This window comes from Ictalurus furcatus, chromosome 24 (genome assembly GCF_023375685.1).
Source record: "Ictalurus furcatus strain D&B chromosome 24, Billie_1.0, whole genome shotgun sequence".
NCBI lineage: Eukaryota > Metazoa > Chordata > Actinopteri > Siluriformes > Ictaluridae > Ictalurus > Ictalurus furcatus.
Genome location: NC_071278.1, coordinates 990,012 through 1,017,511, shown reverse-complemented (window position 1 = coordinate 1,017,511; position 27,500 = coordinate 990,012). Strand labels below are relative to the sequence as shown.

Genomic DNA, 27,500 nt, shown 5'->3' with positions numbered 1-27,500 from the left:
CACTAATAGTTTTAACAAGTAAATGTCAGAAATAAGTTTTGAGATTTTTATTATATAATTACAATCAATTATTTGAATAAGAAGCAATGTGACTCATTTAGTTCAATGCACACTGATTCATTCAGTTTCATTCTTTATATAATGAATAATATTATAGTAAAACTGGTCTTAGAATCTTTTACTCAACATGTTTAGTGTTTAAACTAATTAATAACAGTTTATGAATAATTTTAACCTGATTAGTAGAAGAAACAATCTTTCAGTAACCTATGTAAGACTCACGTTGCTGCTTTCTCCAGGGGAAGGACACATGTAAATTGTTTTATAGCATACATAAGAATGTTCATTTTTAAAATAACATACTACAAGACTTAGTATTAATTCGTTTACGACACAAAAAAATATATATTTATATATAGATTTCAAATTTAAATATATTTAAATGCCGTACAAAAAAATATAAGGGATGAAGTGTTTTTCTTGTGTGTGTGTTAGTCATTAAAATGTCATACACACCAGTTAAACTCACAGCTTCAAACTTCAGCATTTGATCGTTATCTAATTAGCAATATTAGTAAAAAAAATTAAAATACTGCAACAAAAATACAAAATAAAATCCTTTAGAATTTTTACTACATAAATGTTATTTATTACATAAATAATAAATCATAGTTTTACCATTTTATCTTTTGCTTTTAGAGTGTTAGAATAAAAATACTGGAGTACGTCCTGCTGAAACAGTTCTCTTAAAGCTCAGTGTGTGTGTGTGTGTGTGAGAGAGAGAGAGATGGTGTAGAATTTAATAGGAGACGTGATGTCTTTACACTCGACGTGTTTTAACCTGTAAAGCAGCAGAATGAAGTGAAGTGACAAACAGTTTCCTCGTCCGAACAGAAAAACAGCAGAAGCCACAGGATTTATAAACCAACAGTTTCAACACAAGCAGGACAATGACTCAGCTTTTTTTTGTACACAAAACTGTATTGTTCCTACACACTTATTTACAAATTCAAACTAAAATGGAGGAAAGAAAAACAAAGAAAAAGGAAGAAGGGTTTTAGTTCAGAGCAGGAGTTCATCGGGTGGAGCTCATCTGGCGTCGAACACAACCACTGAGATCCAGTTAAGGGATAAACACACACACACACACACACACACACACAGAGTGAACGAGCAGTTACCATAGAAACAATAACGTATCAGAACGAGCACGTTAATATAAACCTGTGCTACTGTTAGAGCTGCTGTTCTTCTGACCAATCACAGTCCAGAACTCAGCAGCGCCGTAGTGTAACTACTGTTAATATCACGCTTTACTTTTATTAACATATAAAACCCTGTGCAGGACAGAAACGGTGATGAGGAGTTAAAGCCCACACTGAGTTGAGAGACGATGACGCACCAAAACATAACTCCTGGAGTCACAGGAACAGACATGAGAGCCTTAAGCAGTGCAGTGTGACGAGAGAGAGAGAGAGACAGAGAGAGAACGACATCAGGACAGAGTGAGAATAAATCACTTGCTATTATTAATATCATCATCACTTCTCTGTGATTTTGTCGTCATTTCCACCGCTCAGCATGTCATATTTAAGTAATTAATCACCTGTACTGAAACAGTGCTGTCAGAGCCATGTGGGCGGAGCTAGAAATAGTGCAGGTCACTGATTGGTCAAAGACAATAATCACACAATCGTCCTGATTAACGTCTGTGACTAAAGCAACTTTATAATCTTTTTAAATGCAGGATGTACAAGGAACCATCAACTTTATTACAATTTAATGTCTAAGATCTGTTTATTTATTTACCCACAGAATTATTCTGTTGTTATTTATTGGTTTGATTTTTACTCCCTCTTTATTTACTCCATAAAAATTCACATCGAACCTGATTGTCAAGTTTTAGGCTTCGGATTCACTACGAGCTGTAGGCTCCAGAAGGAACGTCATTTAAGGAAAAAGCACACGTTTCGGATTTATTTACCGTCCTTAATTAAGGCCAAAATCCTAATTAATTAATAACTAAATAAAACAACTCCACTATATACACTCAGTTATACTAATTAATCGCTTACTGAACCATAACCACAGAAAAGTCACAGGCTGTAGGTTTTTTTTTTTTTTTTGGGGTCATACTTTAACATCGTCTGACAAGACAAGACTCGCCAATCTTCATTTTGGCTAAACATTAAAAGTATCAGCACCCCTGGTCCTGTCTGTTTCACTCATTTATCATCTAAATTTACAGCAGTACCTCAATAATCACTAGTCTCCACCCACACAATGTGAACTCCTCCTACTTTCACAGGTACTGATACGCGATTGAGACGGACACACACCATTCCGTAAGAAATCAGAGCGCTCAGATCTGAAAGAAAGGCTTGGGATGATGTGACGCTGCGTAATAAAGGATACGTCTCTTCGTCCTCTTCTTGTACATGATTCTGTAGCCGCACTCTCTGCAGCGGATCGGGTCTCGGGCCTTGATCTCGTTTTCTGTGTGACACTCTGAGCATGGGGGGGAAAACATTACTGAACACGCTTATGCCTGGAAAACTAATCCCGTCCGAATCGTACTGAAGAAAGGTAAAATACGGTGTAATCTTTCCAGACACGTGCACATACAGTCTGCAAACAAATCCCAGAGATACTCCAGTAATAATCACACAGGAAACTAATCCCGTCCGAACAGGGTCACCTTCAAACACAATTTATACAGCAGTATCTGATAGATCTGTCTGATATCACACACAGAACTATACGTCATGATAGAACGTATGTGAAGTGTTTCTACAATCTGTATAGAAATGCTAGTTAATATCCAGATTAATATTCATACACATGAACTCTAGAATGTTGGCGAAATGACTTCACCTCCACAGATGTAGATCATGGGCTGCTGTTTAGGAGGCTGCATGTCTTTCTGGGAATCCATGTCTGAGAACAAAAACGAGACAACTCTAAAACTCTTTTTAAAAAATAACAGTCAAACAAAGAAATAAATTGGAATTGGACCTGCTAGTTAGCTAGTTAGCTAACTATGTAAAACTAGCAAGCTAGTTAGCACGTGAGCTAGCAAACGCGTGTGAGCTGTCAAAAGAAAGCAAACAAAAGTATCAGTTAGACGTAGCACTTATTTTCTAAGCTTACTTTACAATTATAAATTACTGAAATAACAAAAGCAAGACGAGACATCCAGCTTACCGCCGACAAACATGCGTTAATTCCGCGCTGTGGGGTCATACGCGACTGCGCATGCGCACTGTTGAGCCAGAACGCTCGGCGCACGCGCACTATTCAACGCGAGAGCAGGTCAACAAAACGTTCTGCGCATGCGCCGTACTCAAGCGACTTCCTGGTCGATCAAAGATGACGTTGTCGCCTCGAGTCGAGTGTAGTTTTGGGTTGTTTTTTTCCGCATTAAAAATAAACAGAAATAGCTGTATTATACTTGACTAAAGGTTCTCTGTCGCTGATTTATACAAAATTGTAATCCGTTAACACGTTTAAAAATGTTAAATGTGTAATATTTGCGTTGTTTTCAAAAGTCGTTTGGATACTGCGTGAAATAAATAAATAAAAATAACCGGAAGTAAAACAGATTTTCGCGTCATGATCTGAAACAAAGCAGCGTTTCAGGTGAGACATTAAAATATCAACTTTACACACTTATATCCTATTGTTTTAATTCGCACAGTGTGTGTGTGTGTGTGTGTGTGTAAATCATTTATAAACTGTTAATACGCTGTTGTTTAATGGAACACTGAGCTAGCAGGTTGGTTTCAGTTTCTGTTCAAGAGAAATGATTTAAAAAAAATAATGAACATGATCCATATTATGTACATGTGTGTGTATAAATAAATATATAAACACATATATGTATATATCCGTATCGCTCTAACACGTTTTTATTTGATTTGAAATAAGAGAGCTCCGTTTCCCTGAAGCAGTGTGACATCATGCATGAGTTCAGGGTTTGAGCAACAGGTTTGTGCTGCATGTTGACATTTTTAACATTTCACTAAACTAGCTTGTGATCATCTGTGTAGGGGTTAACATTGTTCGATAATAATTTAATGAGTATTGTTGTTGTTGTGGACTGGAAGTGCTCTATACATCGTCTCTCTCTTTAAGGCACGCTGTTATCAGAAGGTTACAGACTTTAATGACTCTGGTAACTGATAACGTTGGTCAGATGTTTGAAATCAGTTTTAGAAATAAGGTGACTTGATCGCCTGCACTTTTAAAGTAATTACGTCAACCCAAAATCTTTAAAAAATATATATATATATATACACACACACATTTTTATAAATCCATTACTTGTTAGATTCGTTCTGATTCTCCGTCACGAAGGGACTTTACTTCATTGGAAGAGGATTGGAACACAGCCTAAATGAATTTCCCGTCTGCTGTGTTTCTTCTCTGATGATCAGGATGGAGGATGGAAGCCTGGAAGATCGCAGCGTGGAGGTCCTTCAGATCCCCGATGACTTGGATGACGACCTGCTGTTGCTCTACTTTGAAAACAGGAGGAGGTCTGGAGGAGGGAACGTCATTTCTGTGAAGAGGACAGGAGACAAAGCCGTACTGGTGTTTGAAAATGTGAAGGGTGAGACTCTTATGTATGAAATGTTTTATCATATTCCTTGTGTACTTTACAAACAGAGCACTAGATGTGTGTGTGTGTGTGTGTGTTGAATAGATGCGATGGGAGTCGTGCAGAAAAGCCCCCACACTCTCAGCGATGCCAGACTGATTGTACGCAAAAAACCCCCAAAGGATGATGGGAAACTAGTGCTGCGCGGCCTCTCTCAGACCACCAACCGTGATATGCTGGAGCTTTACGTGGAGAACCTGACAGGGGTCGACACGGATAACTACACCCTCTATCTGTCTCCGGGGAAAGACCTGGTCCTCATTCATCTCCACCAGCCTGCAGCCGAGGGTCAGCGAGTAGAAACGCACGGTAACGCCACGTGTTCTTACCCAATTAAACATCTCACGCGTGGTTGTTGGACATTTCGTTACAGATTTTGAGAAGATGCGCAGCAAAGTTTCCAAGCGAGCGCTGGACGGGGCGAGGCTCACTCTGGAGCAGGTGGAGTGCACAGACTCCGTCGTGGTGGGAAACCTGACCCCCGACCTGACCGACGATCTGCTCACGCTGTACTTTGAGAGCAGCCGCAGCGGAGGAGGGGACGTGACGGCCGTGAGCAGGATCTCTGAACAACTGGCTAAAGTCTCCTTTAAAGATGTGCAGTGTAGGTGAACGCTTCTCTCCCTGCACGATAAGACACACCGCGTTTAATATCTTACGGCGTATAGAGCTGTTCAAATGCGATACACCAGCGCCGATGAGAGAGAGAGTTGCGACACGCTTTGATCTCGCCGCAGCGCGGTCACGTGGTTCACGTCGCTCGCAATCATTCCAAATACGTCCGTGCTGTCAACCTGTTTGAACGTGTTTAAGCGCGACAGACAGCAGCAGCAATTTTCCGTGAATATTAACACACAGTGTGCTTTGATTTCTACACTGACTACATTTAGAGTAGCATTTCCTCTGGGGAGTGATGGAGAGACAGCCTTCATCAGTTTTCCTGTCTTCACGTTTGGAGGAAAAGGGGATCGCTCCCATAACGTAGACTATATTTACTGTATGAATAAATTAATATTTTTATCTTATGTTAAGACTTTCACGTAATCACACACACCAAGTGAATATCAGTGAGTGCAAGCAACTGCTCAGTTTAACCCACGAAGGAAGCTTGGTCAATAGTGTAAAATAAACAAGGTGAACAGTTACATTCAGCAAGACATTTTATTATAGAATATATCCAGGGATTTTATTATAGAATATATCCAGGGATTTTATTATAGAATATATCCAGGGATTTTATTATATAACATATCCAGGGATTTTATTATATAACATATCCAGGGATTTTATTGTATAACATATCCAGGGATTTTATTATATAACATATCCAGGGATTTTACTGTATAACATATCCAGGGATTTTATTATATAACATATCCAGGGATTTTATTGTATAATATATCCAGGGATTTTATTATATAACATATCCAGGGATTTTATTGTATAACATATCCAGGGATTTTATTATATAACATATCCAGGGATTTTATTGTATAACATATCCAGGGATTTTATTGTATAACATATCCAGGGATTTTATTGTATAACATATCCAGGGATTTTATTGTATAATATATCCAGGGATTTTATTGTATAATATATCCAGGGATTTTATTGTATAATATATCCAGGGATTTTATTGTATAATATATCCAGGGATTTTATTATATAACATATCCAGGGATTTTATTGTATAATATATCCAGGGATTTTATTGTATAATATATCCAGGGATTTTATTGTATAACATATCCAGGGATTTTATTGTATAATATATCCAGGGATTTTATTGTATAATATATCCAGGGATATGTGAACCAACGCCAAGACCCGCAGTGAATGTGAGGTCACTGTAGGCCAGCTGACTTCCGGTTATGGAGGCTAGTGAAGTGTCACTCAGGCTAACTGCAGTTAGAGACTTTCTCTGACGATAAACATCAACTAGAGCTGGATACATAAAATACCAGCAAATGCGTTTTAAAAATGCGATAATTTACCAGCGGCTGTGTTTGGGAAATGAATGGGATTCAGTGTTTGGAACTTTCGGTTCCCCCAGGACACGCGTCACTTCCGCGTTCTCCGATTCCTACAGGAGTCTATGGCGGTGTCGTACTTCTCTTTCTCAACGGCGCTGCAATACGCTACGCACAGGCCACACCCACTACACAGGTCACACCCACTACATACAGACCACACACACAGGCCATAATCAGGTCACACCCACTATATACAGGCCACACCCACCACACACAGGCCACACCCACCACACACAGGCCACACACTGGCCACGCTCACCACAAAGGTCACACCCACCACACATAGAAGCCACATCTAATACACACAGGCTGCATGTCCTTCACTGGAACTGACAGAGATGCCACACCCACTACACAGAGGTTACACCCATTACACAGAAGCTGAGCAAGTGGTAGTAACTGTGTAACTGCTACACAGGTGTCCGTTAAGCATGCTCATTAGAATTTTTAGCCACGCCCACAAGCAGTATCTCAGATCAGTGTACTCAGAGGTTCAGCTGCTGTTTGAGTGTTTTATCTCATTTCTGTCCAGTTTTTTATTATGACACGTTTAATCGAGACTTGTGTGAAGATGAAATGACTTTTTTGGGATCTTTGTGTTAAATAGCTGTGGACCGCGTACTTCAGAAGCCTCACAGACTGGAGCAGATGGACTTGATTGTGAAACCTTATTATTCTTTTTTGCACTCGGAGGAAGGAGCGTCTGAGACGAGTTTACAGAACGGGACGGGTCAGGGTGTAGATGATCAGGTTAGCGCCGTATCACCTGCGAGCAGCACACACTCTGATCTCCTCAGCGGTGCATCATCACTGTCCCACAGTAAGGAGGACCCGACACCTGACCTCCAGGTGACTCCACAACATGCAGACCTTCCCACAAACACTTCGCAGGTCGTTCAACCTCCACCTGAACAACAGCCCTGCGTCTGCCACATCTCCGTCCCCGACCCTGCTAAACGTGACCTCCTCGCCCTCTCCGACCTTCCTGACAAGCTGAGAAAGTCTCACCCCGGGTACGAGATCAGAGTGACGCAGAACAGCGTGGAGGTGAAAGGCCCCGCCCGAGACCAAGCTGAGAAACTGAAGAGCAAGCTGCTGGAGTTCCTGAGCGGCGTGTCGCAGGTCCACGTCCCCGTCAGCGCTCTGAAAGCCGACTTCCTCCAGAGACAGGACGTCAGAGACAAACTGACCGACAAGCTGAAGGACCAAGGACTGCCCTGCACGTACGCGGTAACGGGGGGAGTGCTGAATGTAAGCTCCGCCTCCACGCAGATGGTGACCCGGGCGAGCGAGGTGATAAAAGGCGCGGTCAGCGAGTTCGTCCTGCCCGTGGATCCTGAGTACGAGTACATGATCAACTCTGAGGAGTGGAAAACCTTACTCCTGACTCAGGACCCATGCAGCATCGAAGCGTCGTCCCAGGGGAATGCCGTCTCCGTGGTGACGCTGAAGGACATGGAGCAGGAGGTGAAGGACAACGTGGTTCGGTTCCTCAGCACACCCATACAGAAGGAGATTGTAATCAGCATGCAGCCCGCCATGCTCACCTACATCCAGCTGCACCATCAACAGCTGCTCATGGACATGGCCGAGGCCATCATCTTCCCCCTCGACACTGGGGACGGGCTCAGCGTGAGTCGTTCCCTTTCATTTCAATGACTTTTAAACTATTATAAATACAATATTTAAAAAAAACAGCATTTTTATTTGATAAGATTTTGTGTTCTAATTATTTGATTATAAAATCATGCATGGAATCTTATTTTCATGTTTTAGAAATATATATATTTTTAAATAAAAAGACATTCATAAATACGTACACTGGATATAAAAAGTATACACACCCCTGTTAAAATGGCAGGTTTTTGTGAACTTGTCTCGGTGAAGCCGTTCCTCTGTGGAACCTGTGTTGCTGTAGGCCTCTCGGCATCCTCCCTGAGCAGTTTCTCCTGATCTCACGTGTACATCTATTCACGTAGCAGACGCGTTTATCCAGAGAGGAAATGATCTACAAATGATCTTCTCATTAGTTTTAGAGGGACGTCCTGACGTTAGTAGTGTCCCTGTCGGGACATATTTTCTTCACGTGTTGATGATTATCTTTACAGTGTTCCATGGTCTATCCAATGCCTTGGAAGTTTTTTGTAACCCTCTCCTGGTTGATATTTCTCAACAGCGAGATCCCGTACCTGCTCTGTAAGATCTTTGTGGCCCAGGGCTTTTCCACTTGGAGGTTACCCAGGAGATGTCAGGAGAATCCTAGAGGAACAGCTGGACTTTATCTAATCAGTTAATCAGTCAGTTTAATTGAGGGCAGGTGTACACTGATTAGTACTGAACATGAGTGTGAATGTGATTGGTGGATTCTGAACACTGCCTGGTTCACAGTTATAAAAGGGTGTGTAGACTTCTGCATTCTGGGGATTGGAAGTTTTTCGTTTTTCTTTTTTCCCCCACAAAAACATCTCCGGGTGTTCGTCACGTGTGTTGCGATTTCACAATAAAGGTGAAAAAGGTTCTGACACGATTTAATTTATTTTTTTTATTTTTTTTTTACATCACAAAAACGTTGCAGGGGTGTGTAAACTTTTTTATATCCACTGTAAATACAAAACACTATTTTTATATATATATATATATATATATATATATATTAAAAAAGTATTACATTTTTATTCTTAATCGGTTCATTTGCTATAATGATATAAAACTTGTGTTTAAAAACAAAACACCGACCAACAAACACTAAAATATAAATATCCATTTAAAATACATTATATTCACCAATATTATAATAAATCTCATGCATTCGTTTATTTAATCTTTTTAACTGAACAATTCATCAATACGTTTTAAGTTCATCGTCAGTTCATCTATTCTTGAAGAATATATAAAACACTTATGAAAAAATATCAGTTATTAAGGTTTTATATGAATTGTAAGAAAAACATTGCAAGAATTTAAATGTATTTATTAATTAGGAAGAATTTATTTCTATCATTTGAATAGTTTATTATGGAATGTCTCCATGTTATTTTGTGTGATGATAATGTACGTGTTTGGATGAGGTGAGGTGTAAGAGGTGTGATTGTGATGGGATTATTTTTTGGGAATGTTGATGGACAGATCCAGGGAAGCCCCATTGTGTGTCAGACCGCAGCCGAGCTTCTGTCCAACCTGGTGTCCTCCACGTACAACAAGATCATCACCGTCAATCAGCCCGGCATCGCGCGCTTCCTGCTGCACGACCCTGAGGGGATGAGCATCCTGGGAGAGATGACCGCCAAGTTCCAGGTCTACATCAATCTGGAGAGGGTGCACTGGGAGCCGCTGGAGGACCAGGTAACCATAAAGAGCGTACGATCCGACAAGTTGTTGCATTCACTTAAATATGTGTGTGTGTGTGTGTGTGTGTGTGTGTGTGTAATGGAATAAAACGATGTCTGCAGGTAATGTTCAATTATTTAACTTAATGAAAAATAAATGAATTATTAAATTGTGCTTATAGGATTATAAGTTGTTTGCTGCATGTGGATCATTTCATTATTAAATTGTTTCTCTATTAAAGTCTTACTTTTATTTATGAAATAAAATTATAACATAGCTCTTTAAAATCGGCATCGATAACATTTCAGTGAAATTTTCATGATCCATCATGAAAGAAATGAAAGAAACATAAAGGATTTCTACGAAAATGAAATAAATACGATTTTAAAAAAAGAATCCTGGCAGAAATGAATTCTATATTTTATATAAATATATACAGCATTATATACAGCTCGTGACGCCTGTCCCTTTTATTTTGAAGGTTATAATAGGTTATGATGAATTCTGAAAATATCTAGCTCTTTAAAATCAGAGTTAGCGTTAGGACTGTCCGAGTCGTGCCGTGTGTAAAAGTCTTCTGCTTATCATCAGGTTTGGTCTTTCGCGAGCGTACAGCTTACAGAACCGAAATTCTACAATAAAACTATTTTCATTTAAATTAGGAGTCGTGTGGATCACATGGTTTAGATTTCTTCTTCTTCTTCTTCTTCTTGCAGGACATCTTTGCGTTGGCGTGGAAAATGAGTCAGAACTTTGTGAGGACCTCGTCGGCTCAGTGTTTAACGGATCTGGAGGCTAGCGAGCTCGCGGCGACTGATAAAGACACCTCAGGTTCCCGTTTTTATTATTTCCCCATCGGTTCTGTTCTCACGCGGTTCTAAAGAGATAAAGAGTACTAACTGGGTTAACGTCACGCACGTCCTCAGCTCGTATAGAAGAGGCTAAGAAGATACTGTCGTTGCTGGAGAGTGATCGCCCTCACACCGCGGCGGCGGAGGAGGAGGAGGAGGAGGAGGAAATGGATCTGTACTCAGACTTATCTTCAAGAGAGCAGGTAAATCCAGGAGCGGGTTCTCCTCCTCGAGATCTTTATCTGTTATGGAGTCTGGTTTCAAACGTTAAAGTCTCGTTGTCTTTCCAACTGTGAATGTAGAATGATGATGAATCCTGATGAATGTAAGTTTATTTAAAAGTATTAGCTCGGAGTCATGAGATAAATTATGAGATTAAAAAAACGAGGGTGAATGTGAGAGGAACCTGTGCAACCAACAGCGGACAAGCGGTAAGCTCGTGAGAAGTTTTCTAGAAAGGACCAGGTCTTTCTAGATAATGAGGTGTGTTATAGATAACTCAAAATGAGAGAATTTTTCGAGAATGAGATATTTTGTAGATAATTAGAAAACGAGATATTTTTAGATGAGATATTGTCTAGGGGATGAGATGTTTTCAGATAATGAAAGATGTTCTTGTTAATGAGATGATAAGGAATTTTCCAGACGGATATTTCTGGGTAATGAGGTCTCGAGATAGTCTCTAATTAATTAGATATGTCTGAGATAGTAAAATGCTGAAAGTTTGTTTTCCTGCGCTTATTCTTTGTAAGTCATCTGTAAGACATCTGTGATTTGCCTGAATCCCTCAGGGTCTTAAAGGCAGTATGTTGTCTTCTTTTAGATAGAAACACAGGACTCGAGTACAGCCGAGAATCAGCAGGGAGACCGCGTCAGTCTGGATGAAGACGCTTATCTGTCTCTGGCCATCCAGCTGTCCATGGAGCAGAGTCAGGACCCAGATCGGCTGGCGGAAGAGGAACTGCAGAAAGTCCTCCAACTCTCCAAGGACGAAGCGATGTCGGTGGACGAGACCCACATGCTGGAGAAGGTGGTGGACGTGTCTCTGCAGGACGCCATCAGAGCGGCGAACACGGCGCAGATCGAGGTGTTTGCGTGTTACACGCACGACCTGGTGCGCGTGGATATCGCTCTGGGGAAGAAGGTGGGCTTGAGGCAGTGTGAGGAGAAGCTGCAGCACAAGAGCTTCAGGAAGCTGTCGGCCTTCCACCGGCGCTGCTTGGACCTCATCAGGAGGAAGCATGGCGTGGAGATCCAGATCCAGGGCACCACCGCCATCATCTCGGGGTTTAAGCACTACGTCGCCGGAGCGATGCCCGATCTGAACGAGCTGCTGGAGAAAGCGGCCGGAGGCACCACGGACGCCGAGATCCTGAAGACCGTGCAGTGGGTGTGGCACGACAGAGAGCACTCAGCGGCGACGCCGTACCCGCCCGAAGCCACAGTGTTCATCGAAAACGCCTGGAGGATGAAGCAGGACAAGCTCGACATCCTGTTCAACAACCAGCCGTATATCATCGATTTTACGAAGATGCAGGAGCTCAGCGTGTCGTCCGGACGAGCCGTGCCCGTTTCAAGGAAACTCGTCAGCTCTGTCGACCTTTACACCGAATTCCAAGGTCGGGATTAGCGTTAGGAACGTTCACTCTGTTCCTTTACGTCTTCCTAACACTCGGTGCGCTGGCTGTAGAGTAAAACATAATAAATATATAATACAGCTTTAAGCAGAGATCATCGGGGTCCAAGCACTTTGACCCGATGCAGAAAGCCTGGCAGCTGAGGGTGTGAAGCTCCCCTGAGATAGAGTCTCTCTCAAAGAAAATAGAAATGAACCATATTTTATATTGAACGGACAAATAGTCGCAGGAAAGGAGCGCACCCTAGTGGCATGTCGATGCCAAATTTACAGATAATAAACGTGTTTCTCCAATTAAATCAGAAGAAGCACAAAACTCAACCTGATTGGAGAACGTGCCGCTTGTTTTACGCTACAGACACGTCTGTTGACAAGCAAGAGCCGAATCTGGTATAAACCGGGAGGCTACATCAAAATTTTACACCATGTCTACGTATCAGATTTGATGTCGGTACACAAAACTGTTATAGAGATATAGCCTGGCGTCCTGGTGGTCAGATACGGTAGTGCATTACGGCTGAACGGCGTCGAGTAGGAAAAATCTAATCAGGTTTAGTCTGAACATCATCTGACTCAGGTTTAATAAAGACTCCTATCAGAAGCAGCGAGAAAAAAAACAGTTCTATATATCGTATGACTTATCTCAAAATCGAAGTGGGCGGAGCTTAATGTTTTTTGCGCCTTTTCATATTTAAATATTTAAATATTTTTGCCTCTACTCTTTCTGGTGCAGGAGTTAGCAAAAAAAAATGCTGTACTGTAGCGCCCCCTTGAGGCCTGTTTTAGGCAGGAATACCTGTAAGTCCTTTTTGTCAGCTGAATGAACGTAAAAGACCTGTATCTCTTTTATCTTTCAGACGATTACAGCCTGCTGTCGGACGTCCCGGACGCCGTGAGACTCCAGAAAGACTCCGAAGAATATAACGAAGTCACTGCGGAATTCTTCAGCGGCCTTTCTGCCGAACAGAACAACGTCCAAATCGTCAAGGTGAACCGAATCGCTTTCCGCTCAAGCGGCTGGACCTGAGTCCCTGTGATCGTGCTGTTACTATAGAAACGACAGCGTACTAGAACGAGCGCGTTAATTAAGAACGAACCTGTGATTCGCAGCTGCACTACTTTACAGAAATCTTATCGACACTTTCTGACCAATCACAATCCAGAATTTGAAGGTGGTGTGGTGTAAGCGAAGGTAACCGGCTCCTGTCGTGTATAAACCCCTCCTGCAGGTGGAGAAGCTGATGAACCGGCTGCTGTACAGTCAGTACCGGCTGAAGAAGGCCGACATGGAGCAGAAGGTTCGAGGCGATGTGGAGCGAACGCTGTACCACGGCACCAGCGAGAGCAGCGTGAAGGAGATCTGCATCCACGGCTTCAACAGGAGCTTCTGCGGCAAAAACGGTAACACGCCGACACGCCCGGGTTCGCGAGTCCTCTGAGGCTCCTTCTCCAGTAGAAGTGTCCGAGACGGGGTTTTTCAGTAAACGCAATAAACACTGACAGAAAATCCGTACTGAAGACGGAAATAGTGTTCTTCTCGCGTAACGTGAAAGAACGATGAGATCTGAATGAGAAGATAACTCTAACAGGGGTCTCGTGTGTCAGCGATACGAGTGCGCTGGTTTAATCTCGGCTCTAACTGAGCAAAACGGCTCCACGCTCGTTATTCAGCAGCACACGGAATAGCACTTGATCCAGCGCAGGCCGTTCTTCCGCATTTGATTCGTTTTATATCGAGCTCGGACAGTTATTCAGGATTCTGCAGGGTTATTTAATGCTGTGTTGACGGAAAACTGCTCGAATTGGTGAAATCGCTCGCTTGTTGTTCATGTTAGTAGTTAAACGAGAGCTTTTACACCACACTACACATTACACTACACAGTGCACTTCTGTACAGAGTAACGAGCGGTTTGGGATGGAGACACACTTTCCAGGCACTTAAACCCGTCGCAGAGATATAAATATTCCGTTTGTTTCGTTTTCCTCTCCACACAGCCACGGCGTTCGGACAAGGCGTGTACTTCGCTGTGAAATCCTCCTACTCGTTCTCCGACACCTACTCGCCCCCCAACGCCGACGGACACAAGTTCATCTTCGTAGCCAGAGTCCTGACGGGAGACTTCATCCAGGGAAAGCACGACATGAGAGCGGCGCCGCTCAGACAGGAATCGGGCATCCCGGTGCGCTACCACAGCGTCGTGGACACCGTGAGGGAGCCCACTCTGTTCGTCATCTTCAACGACACGCAGGCGTACCCACAGTACCTCATCACCTGCCTGAAGGGGCCCGTGTGACGCGGACACGCCTCCTCCTCAATCATCAACATCTGCATTATATACACTTCTGATTTACAACAACTTATTATTCAGACTTCCAAACTCTCACACACATGATTTTACACACGTCTTATTAATCAGCGGCTGCGAAAAATGCAAATAAAGTATCAAATAAAGACTTAAAGTGAGTGTGTGTGTGTGTGTGTGTGTGTGTGTGTGTGTGTTTCAAACCTTTATACCTGGTTTACTCACATTGAGGCTAATTAACATAATAATAATAATAATAATAATAATAATAATAATAATTGAAAGCTTTATTTGTGTGACACTTTTCCTACATTAAAGTGCAGCTCGTGTGCTTCACAAAGAAAGAGCAAATAAAAAAATAACCATTAAAAAAATTCTAATAAAACAAGAAAATATACATTCAGGAGAAATTCTAAAAGAAATGGTTCTAAAAATATTCCTGATGAAGTGACAATAAAATAAACAAGTGATTAAGATGAAAATATTCATAGATATATGAATAAATATTGATGAATATAATTGATTTGATCGTATCGAGTAAGTAAATTAATGGATTCGGGTAAAAGAAATAATTAAATAAAAAGTGAAGTAGAAAGTTCAAGTGAAAGACATGAAAATATACCTGAAGATTTCCAGGTTCGATTAATGATTCACGTATAAAGTAATAAAGTAATAAAACAAAGCGGCGTTTTCACTTTTGCGGTACGTGATCGAATATAACACACGTGCCTCTGATAACGCTCGTCGTGTGTGTGTGTGTGTGTGTGTGTGTGTGTTTAATAAACATCTGTGCTGACATTTTAATTACCCTGTTAATAAACATACACAATAACCACCAGGATTTACATTTTAAATACCACAAAACACTGTTTTCAGAAGTATTGGCACCCCATAATCACCATTAATATTTAGTAACGCCTCCTGAGAGAGTAATAATAATAATAATAATAATAATAATAATAAAAAGGATCAGAGCTCAGTCAGTAACAGTTGAATGTCGTTTATATTCTCAGGTTCGTGCGTGTGAACGTCATCTTCAGTTCACAGCACCGAGTTTAAAACAAGGTTCAGATCTGAAGATCGAGACAGTCGAGATAGCGATGTAGGTTTGGACCCATTATTTAGTTTAATGTTGTAACCTCCTGCCAGAGGCAACCTGGTTTTAGACTAATCGATCGCTTAGAATCCATGATGCCTGAGAAACATCTCCAGAGCATCAAAATCCACTTGTTATGTCACGGCGAGTATCAGCTGCTTTCGTTCATATTCCGCTCCTTTTTATCACCAAACTAAATGTTCAGGTTTTATCATCACCAGACCAGTTCATGTCAAATGATTAACCATTTCAGACGTTTATGTTGTTGTTTTTATATTAGGAACCTGATTGTGAGTAATGGTATTTTTAAGCAATTACCATGTTTGATATTCATCAGCTGACACGTGCGGGTCAACAACGGTCGGCCTTTAAAAAATAATCATCAAAAGCTCCTTGGAAGATGACGGGATTCTCCATGTATGCGACCTGACCTGAGTTCCTGGAGTGTCTTTTTTTCTCTTAATGTATATTTAAATTGTACAGGAGGAATTCTGTGCCAAAAATAACATTCAGATCACGCCCTTATTCTGCAGTCCGTCAAGAAAATCTTTAAAAAGTCTAAAATGATATTATAGTTGGGATTTTCTTCTAATCATGTGAGCGTTTCAATTTTGACGATGGCCCTGAAGTACAGATATGATGAGGAAAATGAAATGTTTTGATTTGATTTTTATTTCTACGACACAGAAAATTAAAATGCAAAATGGCGTTATTTCATTTCACTTTTCATCTTTCATCAGTGCCACCTTTGCACACAGATATGGGAAAGAAATTAAAAACAAGGGTTTTCATTTACATTTCAGCGTTTTAATGATAATTTTAGTTTTAGACAGAAGGTGTACACTAACGTGTACTTTATTAAAATGTAATAATTTTGACACATTTTTAACCGAAAATTCTCTCACTTAAAAGAGCAGGATGTGTGTTAGAAAACGGGTTTTCTTATTCTTATTCTTTGATTGTTGTTGTTGTTGTTGTTGTTGTATATTTCTGAAGCCCTCGGAACTGTGTGTATTGAGCTCTTCTTTGACTCCGGACTTGTATCGGCGCTGCACCGTTGCCGCAAGGAATTCTGGGATGTGTGATGAATGGACCAGGCAACAATATTGGTGTTAGCTAGCTAACCGGGCTAGCTCTTTATTTTTATTTTGGTAATTAACTACTGAATAATTTTATGAGGAAAGATGAAAGTGTTAATCGTATGGAATCGGACATGTTTGTAAAGCGGGGTGAGGGAAGCAAAATGCGGATTATTAGGAATATTAACAATAAAACTCCTCGATAGCGTGTTTGCGGGTTAGCCGTGGGACAGCAACGAATAGAACATTATTATTATTATTATTATTATTATTATTATTATTATTATTATTATTATTATTAACAGGTTGTGTATTTCATGTCCTGAATAAAAAATAAAATTAAAACACTTTCACATTTTATATCCAGGCGATAAAATATTTGTGTTAATGTTTTGGATTAATGAGCTAATGAATAAATATTCAACTCCCTCATTTTAATTCAGTCATAAAACGGAAGGAATAAACATGAATACAGTTTTCCTCGAGGTTTCTATTAACGCAGTTACAGTGTTAAATATTGTACTTCTGTTTAATACTGATATAAGTACTAACATAACTACTAATGGCTCTGTCTCGAATGGCACTAAGTTAACATAGTGTGCACTACATAGTGTGCGAGCTGTTTCTTCATTGCCTGTGTAGTGCCCTTCATTACAGAGCAGACAGCTGAATCCTAAGTGGCTTGTTATTGGACATCGTGGGTGTTAGTCCATTGTTTTACACTATATCTAGTGCCCTTGTGTAGGGAGTAGTAAACTACATAGTGGCTTGTTATTGGACATCTACCCTACATAGGGTGCATTTTCAATGTGGCTTAGAGACAGATTAAAATATATTTTTTTAAATATACACTACTAATATTTTTTAAATATACACTATTAAATATACTGTGTAGTGCACTGATGTAAAGAATGATAAGAGATTTGGACTGAGCCATATTCTCCAGGCTCTTAGCTAAACTGCAATGGTAGTGCACTTCCTGTAGTGTGGAGGGTGTGATTTGGGACTGTAGTGTGGGTGTAGAGGGTGGATGTAGAGGGTGGAGGGTGTGATTTGGGGCTAATCCCGGTGTTCCTCACTCTTCCAGGTTGCGATCCGGCCGAGACGTCAGGATGTACGCGGTGTTCCGTCAGGCTCATCACCCCACCGCCGTGGAGTTCTCCGTCTACTGTAACTTCATCTCGAGTGAGGAGAAGAACCTGGTGGTGGCCGGAACGTCGCAGCTCTACGTCTACAGGATCATCCACGATTATGAGGTTCACCATCACACATCATAACTCACCATCATCATCACTGACGCTGAAGTCACGCCTCCACGCTGAGTTCAAGCTGTTGAAATCACATCGTGGTGAAATTCACGATTAAATGAATCGTAACGAATCGGATGAGAGTGTAATTCGAGATCTTGAAGCACTGTAGTGCTCGGATAAAGTCGGAGATTCGGTCGTTTGTTGAATCGTTTCTTAAAGAATGATAATACGGTAGAATCGACTCTTTTTCATGCTGCTTTGAATCGTGTCCTAAAGAATCAGTCAGACTGGTGATGGAAAGTAAAATTAAAACTGTTTTCCTGAGGAATCAGAATCCTAATCAGACGAGTTAAAAACTGGGATTTTAATCAAATTTGAGAAATTCAAAAATTGGATATTTCATTATGCGCATAATGAGTCGTTTTCTAAAGAATGGTAAAAAAGCATCATATTGAATCAGTTCATCTGAGATGTTTTGATTCAGTGAGCAATTTCCTAAAGTGACAGCATGACAGCGACCGTGATCTTTAAGCCTTAACCTCTGTGAAATGTGCTGTATACATTAAATAAAAGTATTAGTATTATTATGAGAAGCAGTGAGTTTATGAATGCGTGTGTAAGAGAAATTGGTGTTTTCTGTTTCAGAGCTCTACAAAATCCGATAAATCATCAGGTAAGGAACTTATCCTCTCTTACACCTGTACACACCTTTATTTGTGTTAATGATGCTGATGATGTAACGCCGTTTCAGACGGTAAGAGCCGTAAGGAGAAGTTGGAGCAGGTGGCGTCTTTCTCTCTCTTCGGTAACGTGATGTCGATGGCCAGCGTGCAGCTCGTGGCGACGAACAGAGACGCCTTACTGCTCAGCTTTAAAGACGCCAAGGTGCTAATAAAACAACCAGTCATGTGATTATTGTGTGTGTGTGTGTGTAATAATGTGTGTGTGTGTGTCCTGACAGCTGTCAGTGGTGGAGTACGACCCGGGGACACATGACCTCAAGACCCTCTCGCTGCACTTCTTCGAGGAGCCGGAGCTTCGGGTGAGTTCGGGGTTTAACGGGGTTTATTTCTCGAAACATTGAATCATTTCTTGACGAATCAGGATCAAATTGATTCATTCATGGAGAAATGTAGGAATTCTCAAAACACTGAATAATTTCCTAAAGAATCAGAATCAAGTTGATTCATAGTGATATGTAAAATGTCTTGAATCAATGAATCATTTCCTAAAGAATCACAATCAAATCGTTTTGTAGTGAAATATAAGATTTCTCATAGTACTGAATCATTTCGTAAAGAATCAGAATCGAATGAATTCATGGTGAACTGTAAAACTTCTCCAAGCATTGAATCATTTCTTTAAGGATCAGAATCAAGTTGATTCACAGTGAAATGCAGGACTTCTCAAAGCATTGAATCATTTTGTCAGGAATCACCAGTCAAATTGATTCATGGAGAAATGCAAGCTTTCTGGAAGCATTGAATAATTTCCTGAAGAATCGGAAATCAAATTGATTCATGGTGATATGTAAGATTTCTTGAATCAGTGAATCATTTCCTAAAGAATCAGAATCAAATCAATTTGTTATGAAACATATGATTACTCAAAGCATTGAATCATTTTGTGAAGAATCTGAATCAAATTGATTCATGGAGAAATGTAAGATTTCTCGAAGCATGGAATAATTTCCTGAGGAATCAGAACCGAATTGATTCGTAGTGACTCAGTGTTTTTTTTGCTTTGTTCTATTTTTCCAGGATGGTTTTGTGCAGAACGTACACATCCCCATCGTGCGCGTGGATCCGGAGAACCGCTGTGCGGTGATGCTGGTCTACGGCACGCAGCTCGTCGTTCTTCCTTTCAGGAAGGACACGCTGACCGACGAGCAGGAGGGGATCGTTGGAGAAGGGTACGGTTTTTACTTAAGACCACACTCTCTGCATCAGTACACTATGGGGGCGTGTCACAAACCGTGCACCTTATTCACTATTCACTATATAGGCCACATAAACCCCATCATAAGTACACTGTGGGCGTGTCCCAAACCACACTCAGTATCTCTCATCTCTCCTGCAGGCAGAAGTCCAGTTTTCTCCCCAGCTACATCATTGACGTGCGTGAGCTCGATGAGAAGCTCCTGAACATCATCGATATGAAATTCCTGCACGGTTACTACGAGCCGACGCTTCTGATCCTGTACGAGCCCAACCAGACGTGGCCTGGGTATGAATTATTATCATTATTATTATTATTCGGGAATCCATGAGTGTTTCTTAATAAGGTTCTTTTGAAAGTAAAGTGGGTGGGGCTAATCTGTGCTATTATTAATCTGTCTGATGATCTGGCTCTTGCTGTGGTTGCTAATGCTTATATAATATAATCATTTAATTTTTGTCGTAGGCGTGTTGCCGTGCGTCAGGACACGTGCAGCATCGTGGCCATCTCTCTGAACATCATGCAGAAGGTCCATCCCGTCATCTGGTCCCTCAGTAACCTGCCCTTCGACTGCACACAGGTCATGGCTGTGCCCAAACCCATAGGTTTGACACTCACACACACACACTGTTATACGGTTTATACTCATGATTTACAGCAGTGAAGCACTGAAACATACTTTCATAAAGAATCAAAACAGAATCGACTCCTAATCAGATTAGAAATATTCGTTTTGTAAAGGATCCGAATCGTATGACAGCACAACATTTTGAGATGAAACAGTTGTTTTCTAAAGCGTCGTAACCGAATCAAGAGTTCATCACACAGTATACGCTGTACTCAAGAATCAGAATCACAATGAATCAAATTGAAGTGAATCTTGAGGTTTTTAAGTGTGTGTGTGTGTGTGTGTGTTGTGTCGTGTCGTCTCCGTGTCCTAGGTGGCGTGGTGGTGTTTGCTGTGAACTCATTGCTGTACCTGAATCAGAGCGTCCCGCCGTTCGGGGTGTCCCTCAACAGCCAGACCAATGGGACGACGGCGTTCCCTCTGCGTAAGCTTCCTCTAAACTCCTGAACAAGTAACTAATAAATACACAGTAATATTAATAATAATACATTAACCTTTCCATTCATTTATATAAAAATCACACTATTGCTTGAGTTCAGGATGGTATAAATGAATATTAAAAAAGAACAAAATACTGAAGTATATATTTTATTTATTTATGTTTGTTCTTCTCTTCTCAATGACTCCTGATTGGTTAGTAAAGAGATAATAATGCATTACTTTAATAAGGGATATTAATAAGTAAATAATTGATATTCACTGCTATTGAATAAGGTAAAGCAACGTTACTCATCGTGTGTGTGTGTGTGTCTCAGGTGTTCAGGAGGAGGTGAAGCTCACTCTGGACTGCTCTCAGGCCGCCTTCATCACCTCTGATAAGATGGTCATCTCTCTGAAAGGAGGAGAAATGTGCGTTTCAGGAGGAACAGAGTCTCTCAGGCTCTCATCCACACACTCTGTTCCTGTGTGTTATTTATTAAGTTCATTAATAGAGTATAGAGTTGTAACTCTGTGTGTGTGTGTGTGTGTGTAGTTATGTCCTGACGCTGATAACAGACGGTATGAGAAGCGTGAGAGCGTTCCACTTCGACAAGGCAGCCGCCAGCGTCCTCACCACCTGTGTGAGTCACGCGCGCAAAGCATGATGGGAAATCACTTACACACACCTCGTCACACCACGAGCATCACTATAAATCATATAACGGGTCATTCTTGTGCAGATGGTGACGATGGAGCCGGGGTTCCTGTTCCTGGGTTCTAGATTGGGGAACTCTCTGCTGCTGAGGTACACCGAGAAACCGCAGGAGAGCGCCTCGGACGACGGGACAGAGAAGGAGCGAGACAAGGAGAAGGACAAACAGGTCATTCATCAACTCTAATTACTGTATACCGTACACCGTGGGGGCGTGTCCCAAACCACACTCACTACATAGGCCACATAACACCATCATCAGTCCACTGTGGGGGCGTGTCCCAAACCACACTCACTACATAGGCCACATAACACCATCATCAGTCCACTGTGGGGGCGTGTCCCAAACCACACTCACTACATAGGCCACATAAACACCATCATCAGTCCACTGTGGGGGCGTGTCCCAAACCACACTCACTACATAGGCCACATAAACACCATCATCAGTCCACTGTAGGGGCGTGTTTCCCAAACCACACGACATATTCACCTGTTGTCTTTCTCCTGTGTTTTTGATTTGCAGGAAGAACCACCAAATAAAAAGAAACGCGTGGACTCCAACAGTAATTGGTCAGGTGTGTGTGTGTGTGTGAGAGAGATTAATTTAATTTTGCTTTGCTGTTGGACTTTGTGTGAATAGTTTATATATCTATGTAGTCATTCCTAGCTGTGTGCGTGTGTGTGTGTGTGTGTGTGTGTGTGTGTGTGTGTATGTAGCAGGAAAGGCCTCCATGTTGGATGAACTGGACGAGATCGAGGTTTATGGGAGTGAAGCTCAGTCAGGCACTCAGCTGGCCACCTACTCTTTTGAGGTGAGAGTTTACATCTCACACACACACAAAAAACAAACACACCACACACCTAAACCGATCATGTGACATCATGGCTAGTTTTTCTTTGACACTTTTCGGGTGGATGTCGTGCTCAGCATGAACGCTGGCTCTCCTGACCCTGACCTGTAGTTACCTCAGTGTAGTGTTGGTTGGTAGAGTGTTGTGTATTGTGTGTGCCGCAGGTGTGTGACAGCATCCTGAACATCGGGCCGTGTGTGAACGCGTCGATGGGAGAACCGGCCTTCCTTTCTGAAGAGGTAAACCTGGTGGTGGTTTAGGACGTGCAGCTCTTTAATAATAATAATAATAATAATAATAATAATATCAGAAGAACACGTTTCTGATAAAGGAGTGAATATAAAATGAAATGCATCTCTCTCTCTCTCTCTCTCTCTCTCTTCCTCCTCCTTCAGTTCCAGAGTAACCCCGAGCCTGACCTGGAGGTGGTGGTGTGCTCCGGATACGGAAAAAACGGCGCCCTGTCGGTACTGCAGGTAAACCTTTAACCTTTATACATGCTCCAGAAGAGCCTCAGGTCTCTCTCCTCGGCCACGACGAGTGGTTACTATGGAAACGTGGAGGGATAAGAGATGTACGGTTTATACAGAACGGCCACCAGACTCCGTCTTTGTCCAGACGACTGTTTTACATGTTCTGTAGTGTTACACTGTGTTAGTTGGTTGTTGTATCATGTTTTGTTACGTTGTGTTAGTGTTACATTGCGTTGTTGCGTTGTGTTATAGTGGTACCTTGTTATATTGTATTATGTTGTGTTATTTTCTGTTGTTGCGTGTCTGTTGTTATTCTCTGAATCCTTGTGTGTCTTTGGTGTGTTAATGTAAATCTGATCCTGTTGTTTTCTTTCTTTTCTCTCCAGAGGAGCATCAGACCCCAGGTGGTGACGACCTTTGAACTCCCCGGGTGTCAGGACATGTGGACTGTTATCTCTAACGAGGAGAAACCTGAGCAGGTGAAGTGGGTGTGTGGAGAGGAGTGTAATCATTATTAAACAGTGTTGCACAGTATTATGAATCCATCCAGTCGTGTACCTCCACCTGCTGAATGTTGCAGACCACATGGTGTTTATTAGATTATTACTAGTGTGCCATTTGGGACATTGCTAATGAGCATGTGTTGCTAATTCGACTAGCGCTCTATCACTCTTCTCATGATCGTATTTTTCTTGCTTTACCATTTCCAAGCAGTTGTTTTCCCCGTGTTCATTTACTGACTGTCCTGTTTGTCCTGTCAGCCTCCAGCAGAGGGCGAGAGAGAGTCCCAGGAGGACGTGGAGAAACAGGAGCTCCCTGTGGATGATGAGAAAAACAAACATGGCTTCCTGATCCTGAGCAGAGAAGACTCCACCATGGTAGGAAATTGTGACTTGGATTATTTCTGCCACATGCTTTTAGGTCTTTTCCTGTGTAGCATGAGCTCGTTACACAGACTGTGCGGAATGTGAAGTAAACTGTGTGTGTGTGTGTGTGTGTGTGTGTGTGTGCAGATCCTGCAGACGGGGCAGGAGATCATGGAGCTGGACACGAGTGGATTTGCCACTCAGGGCCCCACCCTCTACGCCGGCAACATTGGAGACAATAAATACATCATCCAGGTGTCTCCCATGGGCATCCGGCTGCTGGAGGGAGGTGAGACCGAGCGTGATGGGACCGTGTCACACAGCATGCTCAAGAATACCACAAAACAGTACAAAAGAAAGAGAAGTCACGACGTAGACGTGTTCAATGTTAGACGTTAACGTGTAATAGAAAAAAGTGTAAAAGAATATGCATAACAGTGTAAAATGATGTACACTGATGTAACATCGCGATGTAACAATAACAGAAAGTGACGTAACAATGTAAACAAATATTGTGTGATATGCAGCGCTATGGAACAATGTGGAACTGTCACATTATGTAAGATCACACACACACACACACTGTGAGTGTAACTCCGCGTACACACTCCACACTCTTGTCTCTCTGCAGTGACGCAGCTTCACTTCATCCCCGTGGATCTGGGATCTCCCATAATCCACTGCTCCGTGGCCGACCCCTACGTAGTGATCATGACGGCTGAGGGAGTCGTCTCCATGTTCGTCCTGAAGAGCGACTCGTACATGGGAAAGACTCACCGCCTCGCCCTACACAAACCACACCTCCACACGGTGCGCCGGTCTCTCCTCCACCTGTCTGTCTGTTTATCTGTCTGTCTGACCCTCGTTCCCTGACCGTGTCTCTCTGTTCTCCCTGAAGCCCACATCAAACTGTTAAAGATGTAAATCAGTAAAATAAATATTAATTTTAACATTTAAGAATGATTTGGATAAAGATAAGTGATAAGTTCGGGTTATATCGGGTCGAACGCGGGAACGTGACAGTAAGATGTTAGGAAAGCACGCACTGTAAAAACAGATTTTAGATCAGATTTGTGGGAGTGAGTTTGAAAAGATCATTGAAGAATGATTTATTTTTATTCATTCTTCATCACTGCTTTGCCTACGTTGTGTGTGTGTGTGTGTGTGTATTTGCGTGTGCAGCAGTCACGTGTGATCACGCTGTGTGCGTACCGTGACGTGAGCGGCATGTTCACCATCGAAAACAAAGTGGCGTTCTTAAACAGAGAGGAAACGGTGAGCAGGAGCCAATCAGAGTCCGAGACGCTCATCCACGACCTCGGGTAAGCACCAATCATCCTCCAGCGCTCCTTCTTCATCATGGTGATGATGATGATGATGATGATGTACTGATTTAGCTTCAAATTCTGAAAGCTGTTTTCTATCAGAGGAGAAAATAACTTTTTTGTGAGGTGTTATTTGTGTAATGCTGTGTACTTTATTTATTACTTTCTCCACTGTCTAAAGTGTGTGTGTGTGTGTGTGTGTGTGTGTGTGTGTGTGTGTGTGTGTGTTCAGTACTTCAGTGGACGATGAGGAGGAGATGCTGTACGGAGACTCGCACCCTCTGACGAGCCCTGGAAAAGATGAGTTCAGTCGCTCCTCGGCTCCGTGTCACTCCGACTGTCCTGGAGCTCAGAGTAAACACGACCCCACACACTGGTGCATGGTGGTGCGCGAGAACGGCGTCATGGAGGTCACTACGCTCAATCAGTATTATTATTATTATTATTATTATTATTATTATTATTATTATTATTATTAAATTATTGTTGCCATTTTTAACTTTGCATTAGTTTTAAAGTTGGTGTTGAAGCTGTTCGTTACACACACATCCACTCAACTGTCTCTCAGCCATTTAAATACATCGTTAAACATTCATTTTATACATATATAATATATATACTTAAAATGATAAAAAATGGCAATATCCTTGAATATTTTTAAACGACTACGGTATAATTAGATACACTAAGAAATTAAGTTAGACTAAAATAAGAGTAAGTGAATGAAGGAGTGTGTTTACAGTGGAGAGAAGTCGCTGTGATTCTGTGGGCATGTAGTAAAGTAATATTGATAAAAGCGATATTTTTATTTAGATGATTTAGATCGTGTTCTAGAAGTAATATAGGAAATAAATGATTAGAATTAGGTTTACGTTACTGAAGATTCATGAATGAAGCCTGTATTGATAGAGTTATTAAATGCAGGTGAATAAGGGGAGTGCACGTGTTCACAGTGATGACTGAAGGTTAATGTTTAACGTGATTAAAGGAAGTAAATTGTGTTTCACGTCTCCTCACGTCTCCTCACGTCTCCTCACGTCTCCTCACATCTCCTCAGATCTATCAGCTGCCTGACTGGAGGTTGGTGTTCCTGGTGAAGAACTTCCCCGTCGGTCAGCGCGTGCTGGTGGACAGCTCAGCCGGCCAATCAGCCGCTCAGGGCGAGACCAAGAAGGAGGAAGTGACACGTCAGGGAGAGATCCCATTGGTTAAAGAGGTGATGTTGGTGTCACTGGGCTACAACCAGAGCCGGCCGTACCTGCTGGTGAGTGTGTGTGTGTGTGTGTGTGTGTGTGTGTGTGAGAGTGTGAGTGTGTGTGTGTGTGTGTGTGTGTGTGTGTGTGTGTGTGTGAGCTTGTTTTTGTGCTGTAAACCACGCCCCCTCTACCTCAGCACCTATAATACATTGTTCTCTCTCTCCCTCTCCCTCTCTCTCCCTCTCTCTCTCTCTCTCCCTCTCTCCCTCTCCCTCTCTGTCTCTCCCTCTCTCTCTCCCTCTCTCTCTTCCTCTCTCTCTTTCTCTCCGCAGACTCATGTGGATCAGGAGCTGTTGATCTATGAGGCGTTTCCGTATGATCAGCAGCACGGACAGAGCAGCAACCTCAAAGTTCGCTTTAAGAAGGTGAGGAGCTTGAGGGAGAGAGGAAGAGAGAGGGAGAGAGAGGGAGAGAGGAAGAGAGAGGGAGAGGGAGAGAGAGAGAGAAAGAGAGGGAGAGAAAGAGAGGGAGAGAGCGAGAGAGAGAGAGAGAATGATAAACACTCAGCTCATCCTGCCAGGAAGTTTAATATTTATCTTTAATCAGCTTCACACTTCATTCATTCTTTCATCACTTTCATCACGGCTCCTGCTGACAGATTTCTTTATTTATAAACTCAGCAGCAGGCGCAGGATAATGGATCTGATCCTGTGGGCGTGGCCTGTCCAAGTCAGAAAATGTCAATGTTTATTATTCTGATAGTAATAATAATCATTTATATAAGATTTATATAGAAATGTTTTACAAAGGAAAAAACATGCAAATAAAAACCCAGTGTGAAGGAAGAAGC

The 27,500-nt window shown here is 41.9% G+C and overlaps 3 protein-coding genes across 8 annotated transcripts in view; 2 read left to right on the top strand and 1 right to left on the bottom strand.

Moving 5' to 3' along the window:
- Positions 1-38: 38 nt before the first annotated feature.
- Positions 39-3,290, bottom strand: polr2k (RNA polymerase II, I and III subunit K). 3 transcript variants are annotated; one of them, XM_053612299.1, is made up of 5 exons: positions 3,205-3,290; positions 3,016-3,090; positions 2,875-2,937; positions 2,416-2,508; positions 39-1,112 (listed from the first exon to the last, which is right to left on the bottom strand). In XM_053612299.1, the coding sequence occupies exons 3-5, from the start codon at positions 2,933-2,935 to the stop codon at positions 1,090-1,092; spliced, it is 177 nt and encodes a 58-aa protein (XP_053468274.1). In that variant the 5' UTR covers positions 2,936-2,937; positions 3,016-3,090; positions 3,205-3,290; the 3' UTR covers positions 39-1,089. The 3 variants fall into 3 exon arrangements, with proteins under 3 accessions (XP_053468274.1, XP_053468273.1, XP_053468272.1); XM_053612298.1 differs by having other exon boundaries at positions 2,875-3,090; XM_053612297.1 differs by lacking the exon at positions 3,016-3,090 and having other exon boundaries at positions 3,205-3,271.
- Positions 1,131-14,995, top strand: parp10 (poly(ADP-ribose) polymerase family member 10). 3 transcript variants are annotated; one of them, XM_053612287.1, is made up of 13 exons: positions 3,327-3,639; positions 3,928-3,987; positions 4,437-4,612; positions 4,706-4,948; positions 5,034-5,264; positions 7,304-8,328; positions 9,823-10,038; positions 10,740-10,854; positions 10,950-11,077; positions 11,698-12,493; positions 13,368-13,498; positions 13,740-13,911; positions 14,506-14,995. In XM_053612287.1, the coding sequence occupies exons 3-13, from the start codon at positions 4,438-4,440 to the stop codon at positions 14,802-14,804; spliced, it is 3,531 nt and encodes a 1,176-aa protein (XP_053468262.1). In that variant the 5' UTR covers positions 3,327-3,639; positions 3,928-3,987; position 4,437; the 3' UTR covers positions 14,805-14,995. The 3 variants fall into 3 exon arrangements, with proteins under 3 accessions (XP_053468263.1, XP_053468262.1, XP_053468261.1); XM_053612288.1 differs by lacking the exons at positions 3,327-3,639; positions 3,928-3,987 and adding an exon at positions 1,131-1,505; XM_053612286.1 differs by lacking the exon at positions 3,928-3,987.
- Positions 14,996-16,973: 1,978 nt separating this feature from the next.
- The window catches only part of cpsf1 (cleavage and polyadenylation specific factor 1), an 18,967-nt gene continuing 8,440 nt past the window's right edge, over positions 16,974-27,500 (top strand). Inside the window, exons 1-24 of one of the 2 annotated variants that reach the window (XM_053612883.1) lie at positions 16,974-17,060; positions 18,076-18,244; positions 18,884-18,911; positions 18,990-19,123; positions 19,200-19,280; positions 19,999-20,150; positions 20,318-20,464; positions 20,642-20,781; positions 21,118-21,228; positions 21,560-21,653; positions 21,778-21,865; positions 21,965-22,105; positions 22,463-22,514; positions 22,657-22,751; positions 22,955-23,029; positions 23,186-23,266; positions 23,650-23,742; positions 24,025-24,141; positions 24,277-24,418; positions 24,761-24,939; positions 25,312-25,451; positions 25,687-25,864; positions 26,512-26,718; positions 26,983-27,075. In XM_053612883.1, the coding sequence (XP_053468858.1) occupies positions 18,101-18,244; positions 18,884-18,911; positions 18,990-19,123; positions 19,200-19,280; positions 19,999-20,150; positions 20,318-20,464; positions 20,642-20,781; positions 21,118-21,228; positions 21,560-21,653; positions 21,778-21,865; positions 21,965-22,105; positions 22,463-22,514; positions 22,657-22,751; positions 22,955-23,029; positions 23,186-23,266; positions 23,650-23,742; positions 24,025-24,141; positions 24,277-24,418; positions 24,761-24,939; positions 25,312-25,451; positions 25,687-25,864; positions 26,512-26,718; positions 26,983-27,075 (2,712 nt within the window). In that variant the 5' untranslated portion in view covers positions 16,974-17,060; positions 18,076-18,100. Of the gene's footprint in view, positions 17,061-17,949; positions 18,245-18,883; positions 18,912-18,989; positions 19,124-19,199; positions 19,281-19,998; positions 20,151-20,317; positions 20,465-20,641; positions 20,782-21,117; positions 21,229-21,559; positions 21,654-21,777; positions 21,866-21,964; positions 22,106-22,462; positions 22,515-22,656; positions 22,752-22,954; positions 23,030-23,185; positions 23,267-23,649; positions 23,743-24,024; positions 24,142-24,276; positions 24,419-24,760; positions 24,940-25,311; positions 25,452-25,686; positions 25,865-26,511; positions 26,719-26,982; positions 27,076-27,500 lie in introns of those variants that run through there. The other variant, XM_053612884.1, reaches the window with a different exon arrangement.